Source organism: Leuciscus leuciscus (assembly GCF_965113295.1).
Source record: "Leuciscus leuciscus genome assembly, chromosome: 18".
NCBI lineage: Eukaryota > Metazoa > Chordata > Actinopteri > Cypriniformes > Leuciscidae > Leuciscus > Leuciscus leuciscus.
This window is the reverse complement of record NC_138742.1, coordinates 33107067-33122225: the sequence shown is the minus strand read 5'-3', so window position 1 is coordinate 33122225 and position 15159 is coordinate 33107067. Positions and strand designations below refer to the sequence as shown.

Genomic DNA, 15159 nt, shown 5'->3' with positions numbered 1-15159 from the left:
TCGTACCCCGGTGTGAGTTTGTTAGCGTACCCCTCTGTCACCTCTCGTACCCTGGTGTGAGTTTGTTAGCGTACCCCTCTGTCACCTCTCGTACCCTGGTGTGAGTTTGTTAGCGTACCCCTCTGTCACCTCTCGTACCCCGGTGTGAGTTTATTTGCGTACCCATGACCTCTCGTACCCCGGTGTGAGTTTGTTAGCGTACCCCTCTGTCACCTCTCATACCCCGGTGTGAGTTTGTTAGCGTACCCCTCTGTCACCTCTCGTACCCTGGTGTGAGTTTGTTAGCGTACCCCTCTGTCACCTCTCGTACCCCGGTGTGAGTTTGTTTGCGTACCCCTCTGTCACCTCTCGTACCCTGGTGTGAGATTGTTAGCGTACCCCTCTGTCACCTCTCGTACCCCGGTGTGAGTTTGTTTGCGTACCCATCACTTATCGAACCCGGTGTGAGTTTGTTAGCGTACCCCTCTGTCACCTCTCGTACCCTGGTGTGAGTTTGTTAGCGTACCCCTCTGTCACCTCTCGTACCCTGGTGTGAGTTTGTTAGCGTACCCCTCTGTCACCTCTCGTACCCTGGTGTGAGTTTGTTAGCGTACCCCTCTGTCACCTCTCGTACCCTGGTGTGAGTTTGTTAGCGTACCCCTCTGTCACCTCTCGTACCCCGGTGTGAGTTTGTTTGCGTACCCATGACCTCTCGTACCCCGGTGTGAGTTTATTTGCGTACCCATGACCTCTCGTACCCCGGTGTGAGTTTGTTAGCGTACCCCTCTGTCACCTCTCGTACCCCGGTGTGAGTTTGTTAGCGTACCCCTCTGTCACCTCTCGTACCCCGGTGTGAGTTTGTTAGCGTACCCCTCTGTCACCTCTCGTACCCCGGTGTGAGTTTGTTTGCGTACCCCTGTCACCTCTCGTACCCCGGTGTGAGTTTGTTAGCGTACCCCTCTGTCACCTCTCGTACCCCGGTGTGAGTTTGTTAGCGTACCCCTCTGTCACCTCTCGTACCCCGGTGTGAGTTTGTTTGCGTACCCCTCTGTCATCTCTCGTACCCCGGTGTGAGTTTGTTAGCGTACCCCTCTGTCACCTCTCGTACCCTGGTGTGAGTTTGTTAGCGTACCCCTCTGTCACCTCTCGTACCCCGGTGTGAGTTTGTTAGCGTACCCCTCTGTCACCTCTCGTACCCTGGTGTGAGATTGTTTGCGTACCCCTCTGTAACCTCTCGTACCCAGGTGTGAGTTTGTTTGCGTACCCCTCTGTCACCTCTCGTACCCCGGTGTGAGTTTGTTTGCGTACCCCTCTGTCACCTCTCGTACCCCGGTGTGAATTTGTTAGCGTACCCCTCTGTCACCTCTCGTACCCCGGTGTGAGTTTGTTAGCGTACCCCTCTGTCACCTCTCGTACCCCGGTGTGAGTTTGTTAGCGTACCCCTCTGTCACCTCTCGTACCCCGGTGTGAGTTTGTTAGCGTACCCCTCTGTCACCTCTCGTACCCTGGTGTGAGTTTGTTTGCGTACCCCTCTGTCAAATCTCGTACCCTGGTGTGAGTTTGTTTGCGTACCCCTCTGTCACCTCTCGTACCCCGGTGTGAGTTTGTTAGCGTACCCCTCTGTCACCTCTCGTACCCTGGTGTGAGTTTGTTTGCATCCTCCTCTGTCACCTCTCGTACCCCGGTGTGAGGTTGTTAGTGTACCCCTCTGTCACCTCTCGTACCCCGGTGTGAGTTTGTTAGCGTACCCCTCTGTCACCTCTCGTACCCCGGTGTGAGTTTGTTAGCGTACCCCTCTGTCACCTCTCGTACCCTGGTGTGAGTTTGTTAGCGTACCCCTCTGTCACCTCTCGTACCCTGGTGTGAGTTTGTTAGCGTACCCCTCTGTCACCTCTCGTACCCCGGTGTGAGTTTATTTGCGTACCCATGACCTCTCGTACCCCGGTGTGAGTTTGTTAGCGTACCCCTCTGTCACCTCTCATACCCCGGTGTGAGTTTGTTAGCGTACCCCTCTGTCACCTCTCGTACCCTGGTGTGAGTTTGTTAGCGTACCCCTCTGTCACCTCTCGTACCCCGGTGTGAGTTTGTTTGCGTACCCCTCTGTCACCTCTCGTACCCTGGTGTGAGTTTGTTAGCGTACCCCTCTGTCACCTCTCGTACCCCGGTGTGAGTTTGTTTGCGTACCCATCACTTATCGAACCCGGTGTGAGTTTGTTAGCGTACCCCTCTGTCACCTCTCGTACCCTGGTGTGAGTTTGTTAGCGTACCCCTCTGTCACCTCTCGTACCCTGGTGTGAGTTTGTTAGCGTACCCCTCTGTCACCTCTCGTACCCCGGTGTGAGTTTATTTGCGTACCCATGACCTCTCGTACCCCGGTGTGAGTTTGTTAGCGTACCCCTCTGTCACCTCTCGTACCCTGGTGTGAGTTTGTTAGCGTACCCCTCTGTCACCTCTCGTACCCCGGTGTGAGTTTGTTAGCGTACCCCTCTGTCACCTCTCGTACCCCGGTGTGAGTTTGTTAGCGTACCCCTCTGTCACCTCTCGTACCCCGGTGTGAGTTTGTTAGCGTACCCCTCTGTCACCTCTCGTACCCCGGTGTGAGTTTGTTAGCGTACCCCTCTGTCACCTCTCGTACCCTGGTGTGAGTTTGTTTGCGTACCCCTCTGTCACCTCTCGTACCCTGGTGTGAGTTTGTTTGCGTACCCCTCTGTCACCTCTCGTACCCCGGAGTGAGTTTGTTAGCGTACCCCTCTGTCACCTCTCGTACCCTGGTGTGAGTTTGTTTGCGTCCTCCTCTGTCACCTCTCGTACCCCGGTGTGAGTTTGTTAGCGTACCCCTGTCACCTCTCGTACCCCGGTGTGAGTTTGTTAGCGTACCCCTCTGTCACCTCTCGTACCCTGGTGTGAGTTTGTTAGCGTACCCCTCTGTCACCTCTTGTACCCTGGTGTGAGTTTGTTAGCGTACCCCTCTGTCACCTCTCGTACCCTGGTGTGAGTTTGTTAGCGTACCCCTCTGTCACCTCTCTTACCCTGGTGTGAGTTTGTTAGCGTACCCCTCTGTCACCTCTCGTACCCCGGTGTGAGTTTATTTGCGTACCGATGACCTCTCGTACCCCGGTGTGAGTTTGTTAGCGTACCCCTCTGTCACCTCTCATACCCCGTTGTGAGTTTGTTAGCGTACCCCTCTGTCACCTCTCGTACCCCGGTGTGAGTTTGTTTGCGTACCCCTCTGTCACCTCTCGTACCCTGGTGTGAGTTTGTTTGCGTACCCATCACTTATCGAACCCGGTGTGAGTTTGTTAGCGTACCCCTCTGTCACCTCTCGTACCCTGGTGTGAGTTTGTTAGCGTACCCCTCTGTCACCTCTCGTACCCCGGTGTGAGTTTATTTGCGTACCCATGACCTCTCGTACCCCGGTGTGAGTTTGTTAGCGTACCCCTCTGTCACCTCTCATACCCCGGTGTGAGTTTGTTAGCGTACCCCTCTGTCACCTCTCGTACCCTGGTGTGAGTTTGTTAGCGTACCCCTCTGTCACCTCTCGTACCCTGGTGTGAGTTTGTTAGCGTACCCCTCTGTCACCTCTCGTACCCCGGTGTGAGTTTGTTTGCGTACCCCTCTGTCACCTCTCGTACCCTGGTGTGAGTTTGTTAGCGTACCCCTCTGTCACCTCTCGTACCCTGGTGTGAGTTTGTTAGCGTACCCCTCTGTCACCTCTCGTACCCTGGTGTGAGTTTGTTAGCGTACCCCTCTGTCACCTCTCGTACCCCGGTGTGAGTTTATTTACGTACCCATGACCTCTCGTACCCCGGTGTGAGTTTGTTAGCGTACCCCTCTGTCACCTCTCGTACCCTGGTGTGAGTTTGTTAGCGTACCCCTCAGTCACCTCTCGTACCCCGGTGTGAGTTTGTTTGCGTACCCATCACCTCTCGTACCCCGGTGTGAGTTTGTTTGCGTACCCCTCTGTCACCTCTCGTACCCCGGTGTGAGTTTGTTAGCGTACCCCTCTGTCACCTCTCGTACCCCGGTGTGAGTTTGTTAGCGTACCCCTCTGTCACCTCTCGTACCCCGGTGTGAGTTTGTTTGCGTACCCCTCTGTCACCTCTCGTACCCCGGTGTGAGTTTGTTAGCGTACCCCTCTGTCACCTCTCGTACCCTGGTGTGAGTTTGTTAGCGTACCCCACTGTCACCTCTCGTACCCCGGTGTGAGTTTGTTAGCGTACCCCTCTGTCACCTCTCGTACCCTGGTGTGAGATTGTTTGCGTACCCCTCTGTCACCTCTCGTACCCTGGTGTGAGTTTGTTTGCGTACCCCTCTGTCACCTCTCGTACCCCGGTGTGAGTTTGTTTGCGTACCCCTCTGTCACCTCTCGTACCCCGGTGTGAGTTTGTTAGCGTACCCCTCTGTCACCTCTCGTACCCTGGTGTGAGTTTGTTAGCGTACCCCTCTGTCACCTCTCGTACCCCGGTGTGAGTTTGTTAGCGTACCCCTCTGTCACCTCTCGTACCCCGGTGTGAGTTTGTTTGCGTACCCCTCTGTCACCTCTCGTACCCTGGTGTGAGTTTGTTTGCGTACCCCTCTGTCACCTCTCGTACCCCGGTGTGAGTTTGTTAGCGTACCCCTCTGTCACCTCTCGTACCCTGGTGTGAGTTTGTTAGCGTACCCCTCTGTCACCTCTCGTACCCCGGTGTGAGTTTATTTGCGTACCCATGACCTCTCGTACCCCGGTGTGAGTTTGTTAGCGTACCCCTCTGTCACCTCTCATACCCCGGTGTGAGTTTGTTAGCGTACCCCTCTGTCACCTCTCGTACCCTGGTGTGAGTTTGTTAGCGTACCCCTCTGTCACCTCTCGTACCCCGGTGTGAGTTTGTTTGCGTACCCCTCTGTCACCTCTCGTACCCTGGTGTGAGTTTGTTAGCGTACCCCTCTGTCACCTCTCGTACCCCGGTGTGAGTTTGTTTGCGTACCCATCACTTATCGAACCCGGTGTGAGTTTGTTAGCGTACCCCTCTGTCACCTCTCGTACCCTGGTGTGAGTTTGTTAGCGTACCCCTCTGTCACCTCTCGTACCCCGGTGTGAGTTTGTTTGCGTACCCCTCTGTCACCTCTCGTACCCCGGTGTGAGTTTGTTTGCGTACCCCTCTGTCACCTCTCGTACCCCGGTGTGAGTTTGTTAGCGTACCCCTCTGTCACCTCTCGTACCCTGGTGTGAGTTTGTTAGCGTACCCCTCTGTCACCTCTCGTACCCCGGTGTGAGTTTGTTTGCGTACCCCTCTGTCACCTCTCGTACCCTGGTGTGAGTTTGTTAGCGTACCCCTCTGTCACCTCTCGTACCCCGGTGTGAGTTTGTTTGCGTACCCATCACTTATCGAACCCGGTGTGAGTTTGTTAGCGTACCCCTCTGTCACCTCTCGTACCCTGGTGTGAGTTTGTTAGCGTACCCCTCTGTCACCTCTCGTACCCTGGTGTGAGTTTGTTAGCGTACCCCTCTGTCACCTCTCGTACCCCGGTGTGAGTTTATTTGCGTACCCATGACCTCTCGTACCCCGGTGTGAGTTTGTTAGCGTACCCCTCTGTCACCTCTCGTACCCTGGTGTGAGTTTGTTAGCGTACCCCTCTGTCACCTCTCGTACCCCGGTGTGAGTTTGTTAGCGTACCCCTCTGTCACCTCTCGTACCCCGGTGTGAGTTTGTTAGCGTACCCCTCTGTCACCTCTCGTACCCCGGTGTGAGTTTGTTAGCGTACCCCTCTGTCACCTCTCGTACCCCGGTGTGAGTTTGTTAGCGTACCCCTCTGTCACCTCTCGTACCCTGGTGTGAGTTTGTTTGCGTACCCCTCTGTCACCTCTCGTACCCTGGTGTGAGTTTGTTTGCGTACCCCTCTGTCACCTCTCGTACCCCGGAGTGAGTTTGTTAGCGTACCCCTCTGTCACCTCTCGTACCCTGGTGTGAGTTTGTTTGCGTCCTCCTCTGTCACCTCTCGTACCCCGGTGTGAGTTTGTTAGCGTACCCCTGTCACCTCTCGTAACCCGGTGTGAGTTTGTTAGCGTACCCCTCTGTCACCTCTCGTACCCTGGTGTGAGTTTGTTAGCGTACCCCTCTGTCACCTCTTGTACCCTGGTGTGAGTTTGTTAGCGTACCCCTCTGTCACCTCTCGTACCCCGGTGTGAGTTTGTTTGCGTACCCATCACTTATCGAACCCGGTGTGAGTTTGTTAGCGTACCCCTCTGTCACCTCTCGTACCCTGGTGTGAGTTTGTTAGCGTACCCCTCTGTCACCTCTCGTACCCCGGTGTGAGTTTGTTTGCGTACCCATCACTTATCGAACCCGGTGTGAGTTTGTTAGCGTACCCCTCTGTCACCTCTCGTACCCTGGTGTGAGATTGTTAGCGTACCCCTCTGTCACCTCTCGTACCCTGGTGTGAGTTTGTTTGCGTACCCATCACTTATCGAACCCGGTGTGAGTTTATTTGCGTACCCATGACCTCTCGTACCCCGGTGTGAGTTTGTTAGCGTACCCCTCTGTCACCTCTCATACCCCGGTGTGAGTTTGTTAGCGTACCCCTCTGTCACCTCTCGTACCCTGGTGTGAGTTTGTTAGCGTACCCCTCTGTCACCTCTCGTACCCCGGTGTGAGTTTGTTTGCGTACCCATCACCTCCCGTACCCTGGTGTGAATTTGTTAGCGTACCCCTCTGTCACCTCTCGTACCCCGGTGTGAGTTTGTTTGCATACCCATCACCTCTCGTACCCCGGTGTGAGTTTGTTAGCGTACCCCTCTGTCACCTCTCGTACCCCGGTGTGAGTTTGTTAGCGTACCCCTCTGTCACCTCTCGTACCCTGGTGTGAGTTTGTTAGCGTACCCCTCTGTCACCTCTCGTACCCTGGTGTGAGTTTGTTAGCGTACCCCTCTGTCACCTCTTGTACCCCGGTGTGAGTTTATTAGCGTACCCCTCTGTCACCTCTCGTACCCCGGTGTGAGAACCACTGATGTAAGTTATTTAACAACATCTCTGAATGTGGCTCATCCAACCAGATATCCGAGTGGGAAGTATTCCTTTACAGCTTTACAGTTTTTGTTTGCGTCCATTAAGTTTTATATAATAATAATAATAATAATAAAAATCAAATGAAAGTACCTTTCATTCGAAAAGTATTTAATTAAACATTATTTAATTTACCACATTGGTTATTTAACATATATAAACCATTTTCGGTTGAATTTCCATTCAAAATAACAATATTGCATTGTATTCTGTTGCCGTCATATAAAATGACTCGTATTCTAACGCCAGATTTTGGTCGTACTGCCCAGCTCTAGCTGAAGGTGTGTGTGTGTGTGTGTGTGTGTGTGTGTCTCACCCTCGAGGCTCCCAGCGCAGTGAACACTGCAGTATACGGCACAGACTGAGTCTTCATGATGCTCAGCACCTGACCCATCACCTCATCTACAACAAACAACACAATCACATTCATTTGCATCATTTAATAATAATTGTTGGAGCACAAGGAGGATGGTTTGGAGTGGTGTTTGAATACTACACGTACCGTTTCCACTGAGCACTTCTTTAGTAGACATCATATCAGCCCTGCAAGAAAAAGACAAATAACAGTCCTCAGAATATCAAGAGTCCAAAATGTAAGGGATTTTTGTCTTTTTTCACTGTTTTCATAAAAAAAATGCTCATCCTGCAAATGGTTGTGTTCAGAATTGCATACTTTTACTATTGTACCACTCTAAAGGCCCTTTCACACTGGACGCAATTTTGGCGCACGAATAATTCGCGCGATGGTTTTATTGTTTGATCAGCTGTTTGTGTAATGAGTGCTTCCACACTGAACGCGAATGCGCTGCGGCGAAAAAACTACTTTTATTTTATTCGCTTCGATGTCGATTTTTTTTTTACTTTTGCGGTGACAGAAAAGGCTTCAGCCAATCACATACTACAAGGACAACGATTTGAAAGACAATGTGTGGCGTAGCATTGCCAACCAACTCGGTTATCACGACTGTGAGTATGTTGTGTGATAGTTTTAGTCGTTGTATAGTCCTGTGCTGTGTAGGCTAGCAGGCCAAACTACATTTGGGATAGAAAGCTAACACTATTATCGTCAAAGATAGAGACAGAGACCGTGTTTACTTTGAACACGCAACAAAATGTAGTGAGACTATTTAGGGCTGCTTTTAGTATACATTCTTTGTGTGATATCTACAGTTTCTAGTCGAATGATTTTTAACTTACTTACTTCGTGTGTTACATGTAATGTGTAGTTACATTACAAAACGCACTGTGTTTAGTTGAAGATGCAAAAAAAAGTGTGCACATTAGCATACTCCCCTTCAGACTTTCTGTTCTGTAAGATTGGGTGCACCCAAAACCTTCTTTTCTGTCTTTTAAATAAAATGAAAAGCTCGTCTTCACTGTATGCTATGACTATGACTGGATGATGATGATGATGATGATGATGATGATGATGAAGTGTCCATGTTTTCTCAGCTGTCGGCGCAATTCACGCGAAAGTTTGGGAATGTTGAAGCTCTGAACGTCACAGACGTCGCAAATTCGCGTCGCGGCTGATGTGAATGGTTTTGATGCGAACTATTCGCACACGAACTATTCGCTTTTTCGTTTCGCTTTTCCGTTACGCATCCGGTGTGAAAGGGCCTTAACACTTGTGTAATGTGCATAGTAAACACATTTTCTGTAATCATGAAATACCCTGATGACAACTACACATTTCAAAATGTACAGTATACAATATGTGTGTGTGTGTGTGTGTGTGTGTGTGTGTGTGTGTGTGTGTGTGTGTGTGTGTGTGTGTGTGTGTGTGTGTGTGTGTGTGCGCGCGCGCGCGTGTGTGTGTGTGTGGAAATGGAAGCAGGCAGAATGCGGGCGTTTCTAAAGCACACATGTCTTTGTGCATCTGCAGTTAAAAATAAGCTCAGAATCGGTTCTGAAATGATCAGAATTGATCCAGGATCGTTGGAGAGAGAATCGCGATGCATGGATTTTTTTCTTCCACCACTAGGGGTAGAGAAATCTGTTTATACAGTATCATCATATTTCACATATTTCTTCAGCTATTTCAGCATTCCCACAGCATGAACCACTGTAGTGAAATTACCCTGCACTTAAATAAATATGTACAATTACAATTTTTTGGAGATGAGAACTGAAAGGCATGGATAAGGTCATGTGATAGTGTAACAGTACTGTTTGAAATGTTTCCCACTGCATAATGATTTGTTTCATATAATGTTTAAAAAAACGAATCAGAGTTAGCTGAACTGGAGGAGATGGTCTCACCCGCTGCTGTAAGGGAGGCGGAACACCAGCAAGGCCGCCACAGACGCGTTGAGTCGGAGTTGAGCAAGTGTGTCCGGGTTCATGTAGAGAGGAGCCGCTTCGATCTGGTTCTGGAGCAGTGTAGAGACCAGAGCAGTGGCGGACGACGACACACACGGCAGCCATAAGGAGGAGGAGGACAGCAGAGACGCCTGGGGACACCAACAGAACATCAGTGTTTGGGCTAACAAGCACTTTTCAAGGTGATTTTATCTGAAATAATACACTGATGTATTCTAAAGAGTATATCTTGGCTTCACAAAACATTAGTATTTAGTTTCCTAATACATTTTTGAAGAATTATATTGCCTGGCACTAATCTCAGTTGATAGCACTTACAAAAACAACCTCCAGTCAGTTAAAGCTGCAGTTGGTAACTTCTGTAAAAATGTATTTTTTACATATTTGTTAAAACTGTCATTATGTCCTGACAGTAGAATATGAGACAGATAATCTGTGAAAAAATCAAGCTCCTCTGGCTCCTCCCAGTGGTCCTATTGCCATTTGCAGAAATACACCGCTCCCGGTAAGAAACAACCAATCAGAGCCAGGAGGAGTGTCTTAGCAGTGTCAATCATGCTTGTGTACGCGCTGATCATCACCCCCCTCTCTCGCACAGCGCGTACCGTCGTTCAAAATCAAGATAGCCGGTGTGCCGCGCAGCTGTGCTAATGGCGGACAAACAACTAAAACTGCCAATTTCTCGAGTGGCACCTGCTCATACAACAAAGACAGGTAAACGGAAAAAGACCGATGACGATAAACAAGCCCATCGGAGCCCATTGACTCAGTGTCAAAGCTCTAGCCGCATAACATACAGATAAAATGTCACGCACTGTGCAAAGCAACAATAGAAACCTGCTAATTCACTGGCTTGTCATGTTGCTGAAATAATGTACTAGCAAACCTTATTTAGCATTACACATAGCTAGAATAATTACTTAGATACTGTAACGTTACCATTATTATCTTGCTAGCTATTTATAACTTATAGAAAGAGTGCAACGTTATGAAGTTACATTACATGTATTGCAAAATACGTAATGATTTGAGGACCAAGTTTGTAGTCAAAGTATGGGCAGGCCATAGTCAATGTAAAGCATATTGTTAATGTTTCGTCCCTACCAGTGAATGTGCGATATCCGCCGTCATCAGTGTCCCTGCATGTTTATTAGCTTGATAGTGAGTACTAAAATACATCTTATTTGTTTATATTCATAATGATAAAGTTAGATTTTTTTATTACATGTGATTCTGACATGATGTCACTGCATGCACTGCGCTCCTCTCCGCTCGTCTCAGGTAAATAATGCGTCTGTCGGTACACGATCCGTTCCACCTGCACGATCCGTTTCACGCATGCGTAGTAGACGCAGTAGAAAACGCACATGCGCAAATGATAATTCTGTTTTGCGACGATTTACGACACTGCACGATCTGTTCCACGTAGTTCTTTCTTCATGTAAGTGCAGATTGTCTAGGCAGAAATGCATATTATGTTCCTTATTGTCTTCTGTAAACAACATTGAAGGGATCATTTTCCTCATTTAGATTATATAGACCCATACCATACTAATACAAAATTACTCAACTTAAAAGTTAACTAATATTAGCAGCTTTTAATAATAAAAAAACGACACAAACCGTCTTTGACAATACTACTGACCTCAGACCAAAACACGGCAAGTTAAGCCTAATACCATACAGCAGTGAATCGCAAAGGAGAGTAGCCTATGGAGGAAACTGATCATGTATGTTAATGTAACAACTCACAACTCCTTTATTATTTTTGGATTGGCAACCACGTAAACACATCGTAATGCATAGCGTAAGCTACATTTAAAAGCATCAAAATAGACCCGCTGTGAAATGTTAAACACAATACAACGTTACACAAATATGCCGCAAGTTGTGCCATCGCATGCGTGGTTCCGATAGTGTAGGAAAACCGTGACGTTTTCTACTACGTAATTACGCGCATGCGTGTACGGATCGTGCAGGTGGAACGGATCGTGTACCGACAGCTGTCGGTACACCGACAGCGTCTTCCAGCTCAGCGGTCGGAGTCGCGCGTTCATGTGTTTTGGGGGCGTGGCTTTGGAAGGAGCCCAGAAGGGAGGGGGTGGAGTGAATGGAAATAATGAGCTGTCTTTAAAACAGTCGTGAGAGGTCTACAGACACTCGATTTTTATACTTTCTTTTTCAGAGTACTTACATTTTAATTATGTATTGATATATAAATAAAGTTTAAACAAATTTGGAAAATAAGTTTTTTAGACAATTCCTACCTACCCAACCTTTAACTGAAGTCAAAATCAAAAGCAGTAATAAATATCAAAAGCAGTGACAGATGGAAAACTCATCAGCATACCTCCAGATTTTGGAAGACACTATCCTGTTTGTTCCCGAATACTCCTCCGTACATTGTGAAGTCATCAACACTCAACTGAATGAAACAGAGGGAATTCAAACCGTAAGATGGACACTGCCTGAGCCAGCCTAATGCCAGTGGCTGATTAAGCAACAATGGGTTCATGTGTCATTTGAGTTATACACTTCACAATAGAAAGAACCAATAAATCACTTCAGATTGTTGTCTTTATTAAAACTGAACATTAATTAATTGTCTTCTTCTGACAATGTTTCTCATGGTAAAGCGTTTAGAAATGTATATCTATCATGTGTGATATAGTGATCTTTTTTGTTGTTCTGGTTTTGTTTGGTCCTTTATAAACATGTGGCAACACAATGACATAGTGTTGTAACAGACATCTGCTAAAGGACTCCTTATTCAATCATCACTGGATTATTATTATATTTGCAGAAGAAATGTTTGGAAATATAAACGAATAGATATAAAAGTGTTTGATGTGTGAAGTACTTTATCCTGCAGGAAGAGCAGGAGATTATGAGGTGAAGTGCTCAGAGCTCGGTTCAGGAATGATTCCAGCTCATCCACAGACACAGTGTGGCCTGATGATGGAGCATTCACAGGAGACAAGACGAACCTGCACACGCACAACACATTAGAAGAAAAGACGAACCCATACAATTACAGTCATGATTAGAACTTTTACAAACAACGCAAAAATCGGCTTCAGGCCAATGATAACATATGCTTATCTAGACATCAATGACGGTCAAAGGTTGTCTTGACAGATTACTGAGTTTGAGACAGTCATCATTGCTCGACACTAATGTAAACACGATTACGTCTGTTGATAAATATGAGTTAGATTACTCAATATGTGGGTTTTATTCGAGAATTAAGACATCTTGTTTGCTCAGACGTGTTTCAGTACTGGACAGCGACCGTGTCATTCAGCTAGCACACTGCCAAAGCTAACTATCGCCATCAATTCTCCATTACTAATGTCACATAATATCAGTCCTTTACCCGTCACTCGCCCATGCGACCAGAGGCACTTGCTCATCGCTCTTCGCTGCTGCGAACACGCAGAGAAACAGATATAAAATCATCCTAGCGTTCCCGGAGCCCGTCCTCGAAGCGGCCATCTTGAGCGCGATGAGCTGTGACGTCACACGCGGCCATCTTCAGCGCCCTGAGCGGTGACGTTCCCTTCCGCTGATTGGTTAACCAAAGATCACACCGTGTCGTCATCAATTCTTCCCCAGCTTCTCGTTTCTTTTCAATTTTTTTCTTCTTTCTTTTTTATTAATGCCAAAATACTTACATGAAACTGTAACAAGTATACGACATCAAGAACAGTTGAAAATAAGACATAAAAAAAAAAATACAAATAAAATAAATAAAATGCCAGAGTGTGAGAAAAAGTTATACAAGGATAAACACTGAAAGTAATGTTTGACTTTTCAAAGATTTTTTTTTTGTTTTCATGCCCATCAAAGACAAAATAGGATTTATAGTCTACCAGAACAATTGACAGTACGTTAGCAGGTTCTTACACATAAAAATTGCATTTGTGTAGGCTATAAAAATGGCAAGTATAAAAAGATGAACAATGTACTGAATACGAGAATTTGAGTTGGGATAAAGAAAAATAATATTAAAAGTGTTTATACATATTCTGACATTTATTTTTTTGTAAAACTTGTTCTAAAAAGCTTGAACACAAACACATGCACAAGAAAGATGTACAATTGTCTTTTCTATATCACAGAAAGTGTTATATATATATATATATATATATATATATATATATATATATATATATATATATATATATATATATATATATATATATATATAGTGTTATATATGGTGTCGGATATATATATATTGAATGCATGTATTGAGAACAATATTACAAGGGTAACATCTATGTAATATTTGAAACGTGACTTCTTTTATTTTTGGTGTTTCTTTATATTTGTGTGATAGAGACCAGACCAAATTCCAGTTCACATTGTATAACACCATCCATTTAAAAGAAGATGCTGAATATATTTTCTGTTGATATGATTGGTCCAAAGTGGTTATTGAATTAGTCAACAGTAATCTAAATTCCTTCAATTGAAATAGAAGTGTTACACAGAGAAATAGGATCACAGATTTGTTCTCCTTTCAACAGAGTTTTTATACCACTAGGAATGGTGTCGAATACAATATTATACTCTTTTAATGAAGCCCCAAAATCCATTTTATAAATAAAACATATTTCCTTTGGAGTCTGTTTTTTTTATTAAACTTTTTAACCAATTTACTTTTAACACATGGTCAACAACTCAAAGACCCCCATCACTAATCTTATTTCTTAGATCATCCTTTTTGTAGCGTGTCGTAAGCAACACACTAAAACTAGGAATATTTTAAACAGTCTAGCATGATGAACGCAGGAAATCGGTAGAAGAATTCCTGTGGAAATAAGGAAACAAGGAAATAAACAACACATTTTGATTAAAAACCTGACCAGGGAGAGACAAATCTCTCGCCACAAGAATTTAACTTCTTTTTAATCACGTCTTTAATAGGATTTAAATTAATTTCTGTAAGAACCATATTCAAACTGAAATTTATTCAATATTCAAAAGACAATATTTCACATTTTGAAATATGAGATTAGATTCTATTGGGTTATTCAGTCACAGATTTGTTGAGGCAAAGTCACGTGAGTTTTTTTTTTTTTTTTTTGCAAGCGAATACATTTACATCGAAACTGATGCTGGTCTGTCTGTGCTTCACTACAGTGTTAATATACAGCAGTCAAAACTATTGTTTTAGACAATATTCTGAGTTTAATTCCATGAATATACCGAGTATTAAGTGTAGCGCTGCTGTGTAAAAATGGCTTTGGTTGATGCAGATTTAATTGGTAACGAATTAGAATAAAATGACACTATAGGCTGAGAAATTTAAGATTTTAACATTAAAGATGACATACATTTTTAATAAGGTTAGATAAAATTCATTCAAAGTGTTATTTCAGGATTTTGAACTCTTATAACTAAAAGAGCACTTGCTATACTGTGTTATAACAGCTATTAACCATTACCCACAACAACAGCACCACTTTGATGAACAAATAGCGTGTATTATATGTTATTATTTTCCAGTGTAATGACTTACATTTGTATAAACTTATCTATAGAATAATAACCAAAAAAATAGAATATTGTGATATATGTAGGCTATCATATCTGTCATATAATTTCAGCATCATGCCTTGTCCCAAACTCAGCGTATTGTCTAATTTATTCCTCCTTCTCCTTTTAACATATCTGTTTCTTTTTGATGTTATTTGTTACTGTCTGTATGTTGTTTTGAGATTATATATTTTTTTTTATATGACATTTATGGATTTTATCAGTTCTCTCATTTTGAGTTCAATGACCTGCACACTTATACTTACATATTTTC

At 45.4% G+C, this 15159-nt stretch overlaps 1 protein-coding gene across 1 annotated transcript in view; it reads right to left on the bottom strand.

Annotated features, from left to right (window-relative positions):
• atp6ap1a (ATPase H+ transporting accessory protein 1a) overlaps window positions 1-12873 on the bottom strand; it is a gene marked incomplete at its 5' end in the record, with an annotated part of 64988 nt that extends 52115 nt beyond the window's left edge. Inside the window, 7 exon segments of the mRNA XM_082146025.1 lie at window positions 7336-7421; window positions 7522-7562; window positions 9282-9472; window positions 11692-11766; window positions 12202-12328; window positions 12718-12839; window positions 12841-12873. Coding sequence (XP_082002151.1) covers window positions 7336-7421; window positions 7522-7562; window positions 9282-9472; window positions 11692-11766; window positions 12202-12328; window positions 12718-12839; window positions 12841-12873 — 675 coding nt within the window.
• Window positions 12874-15159: the final 2286 nt, after the last annotated feature.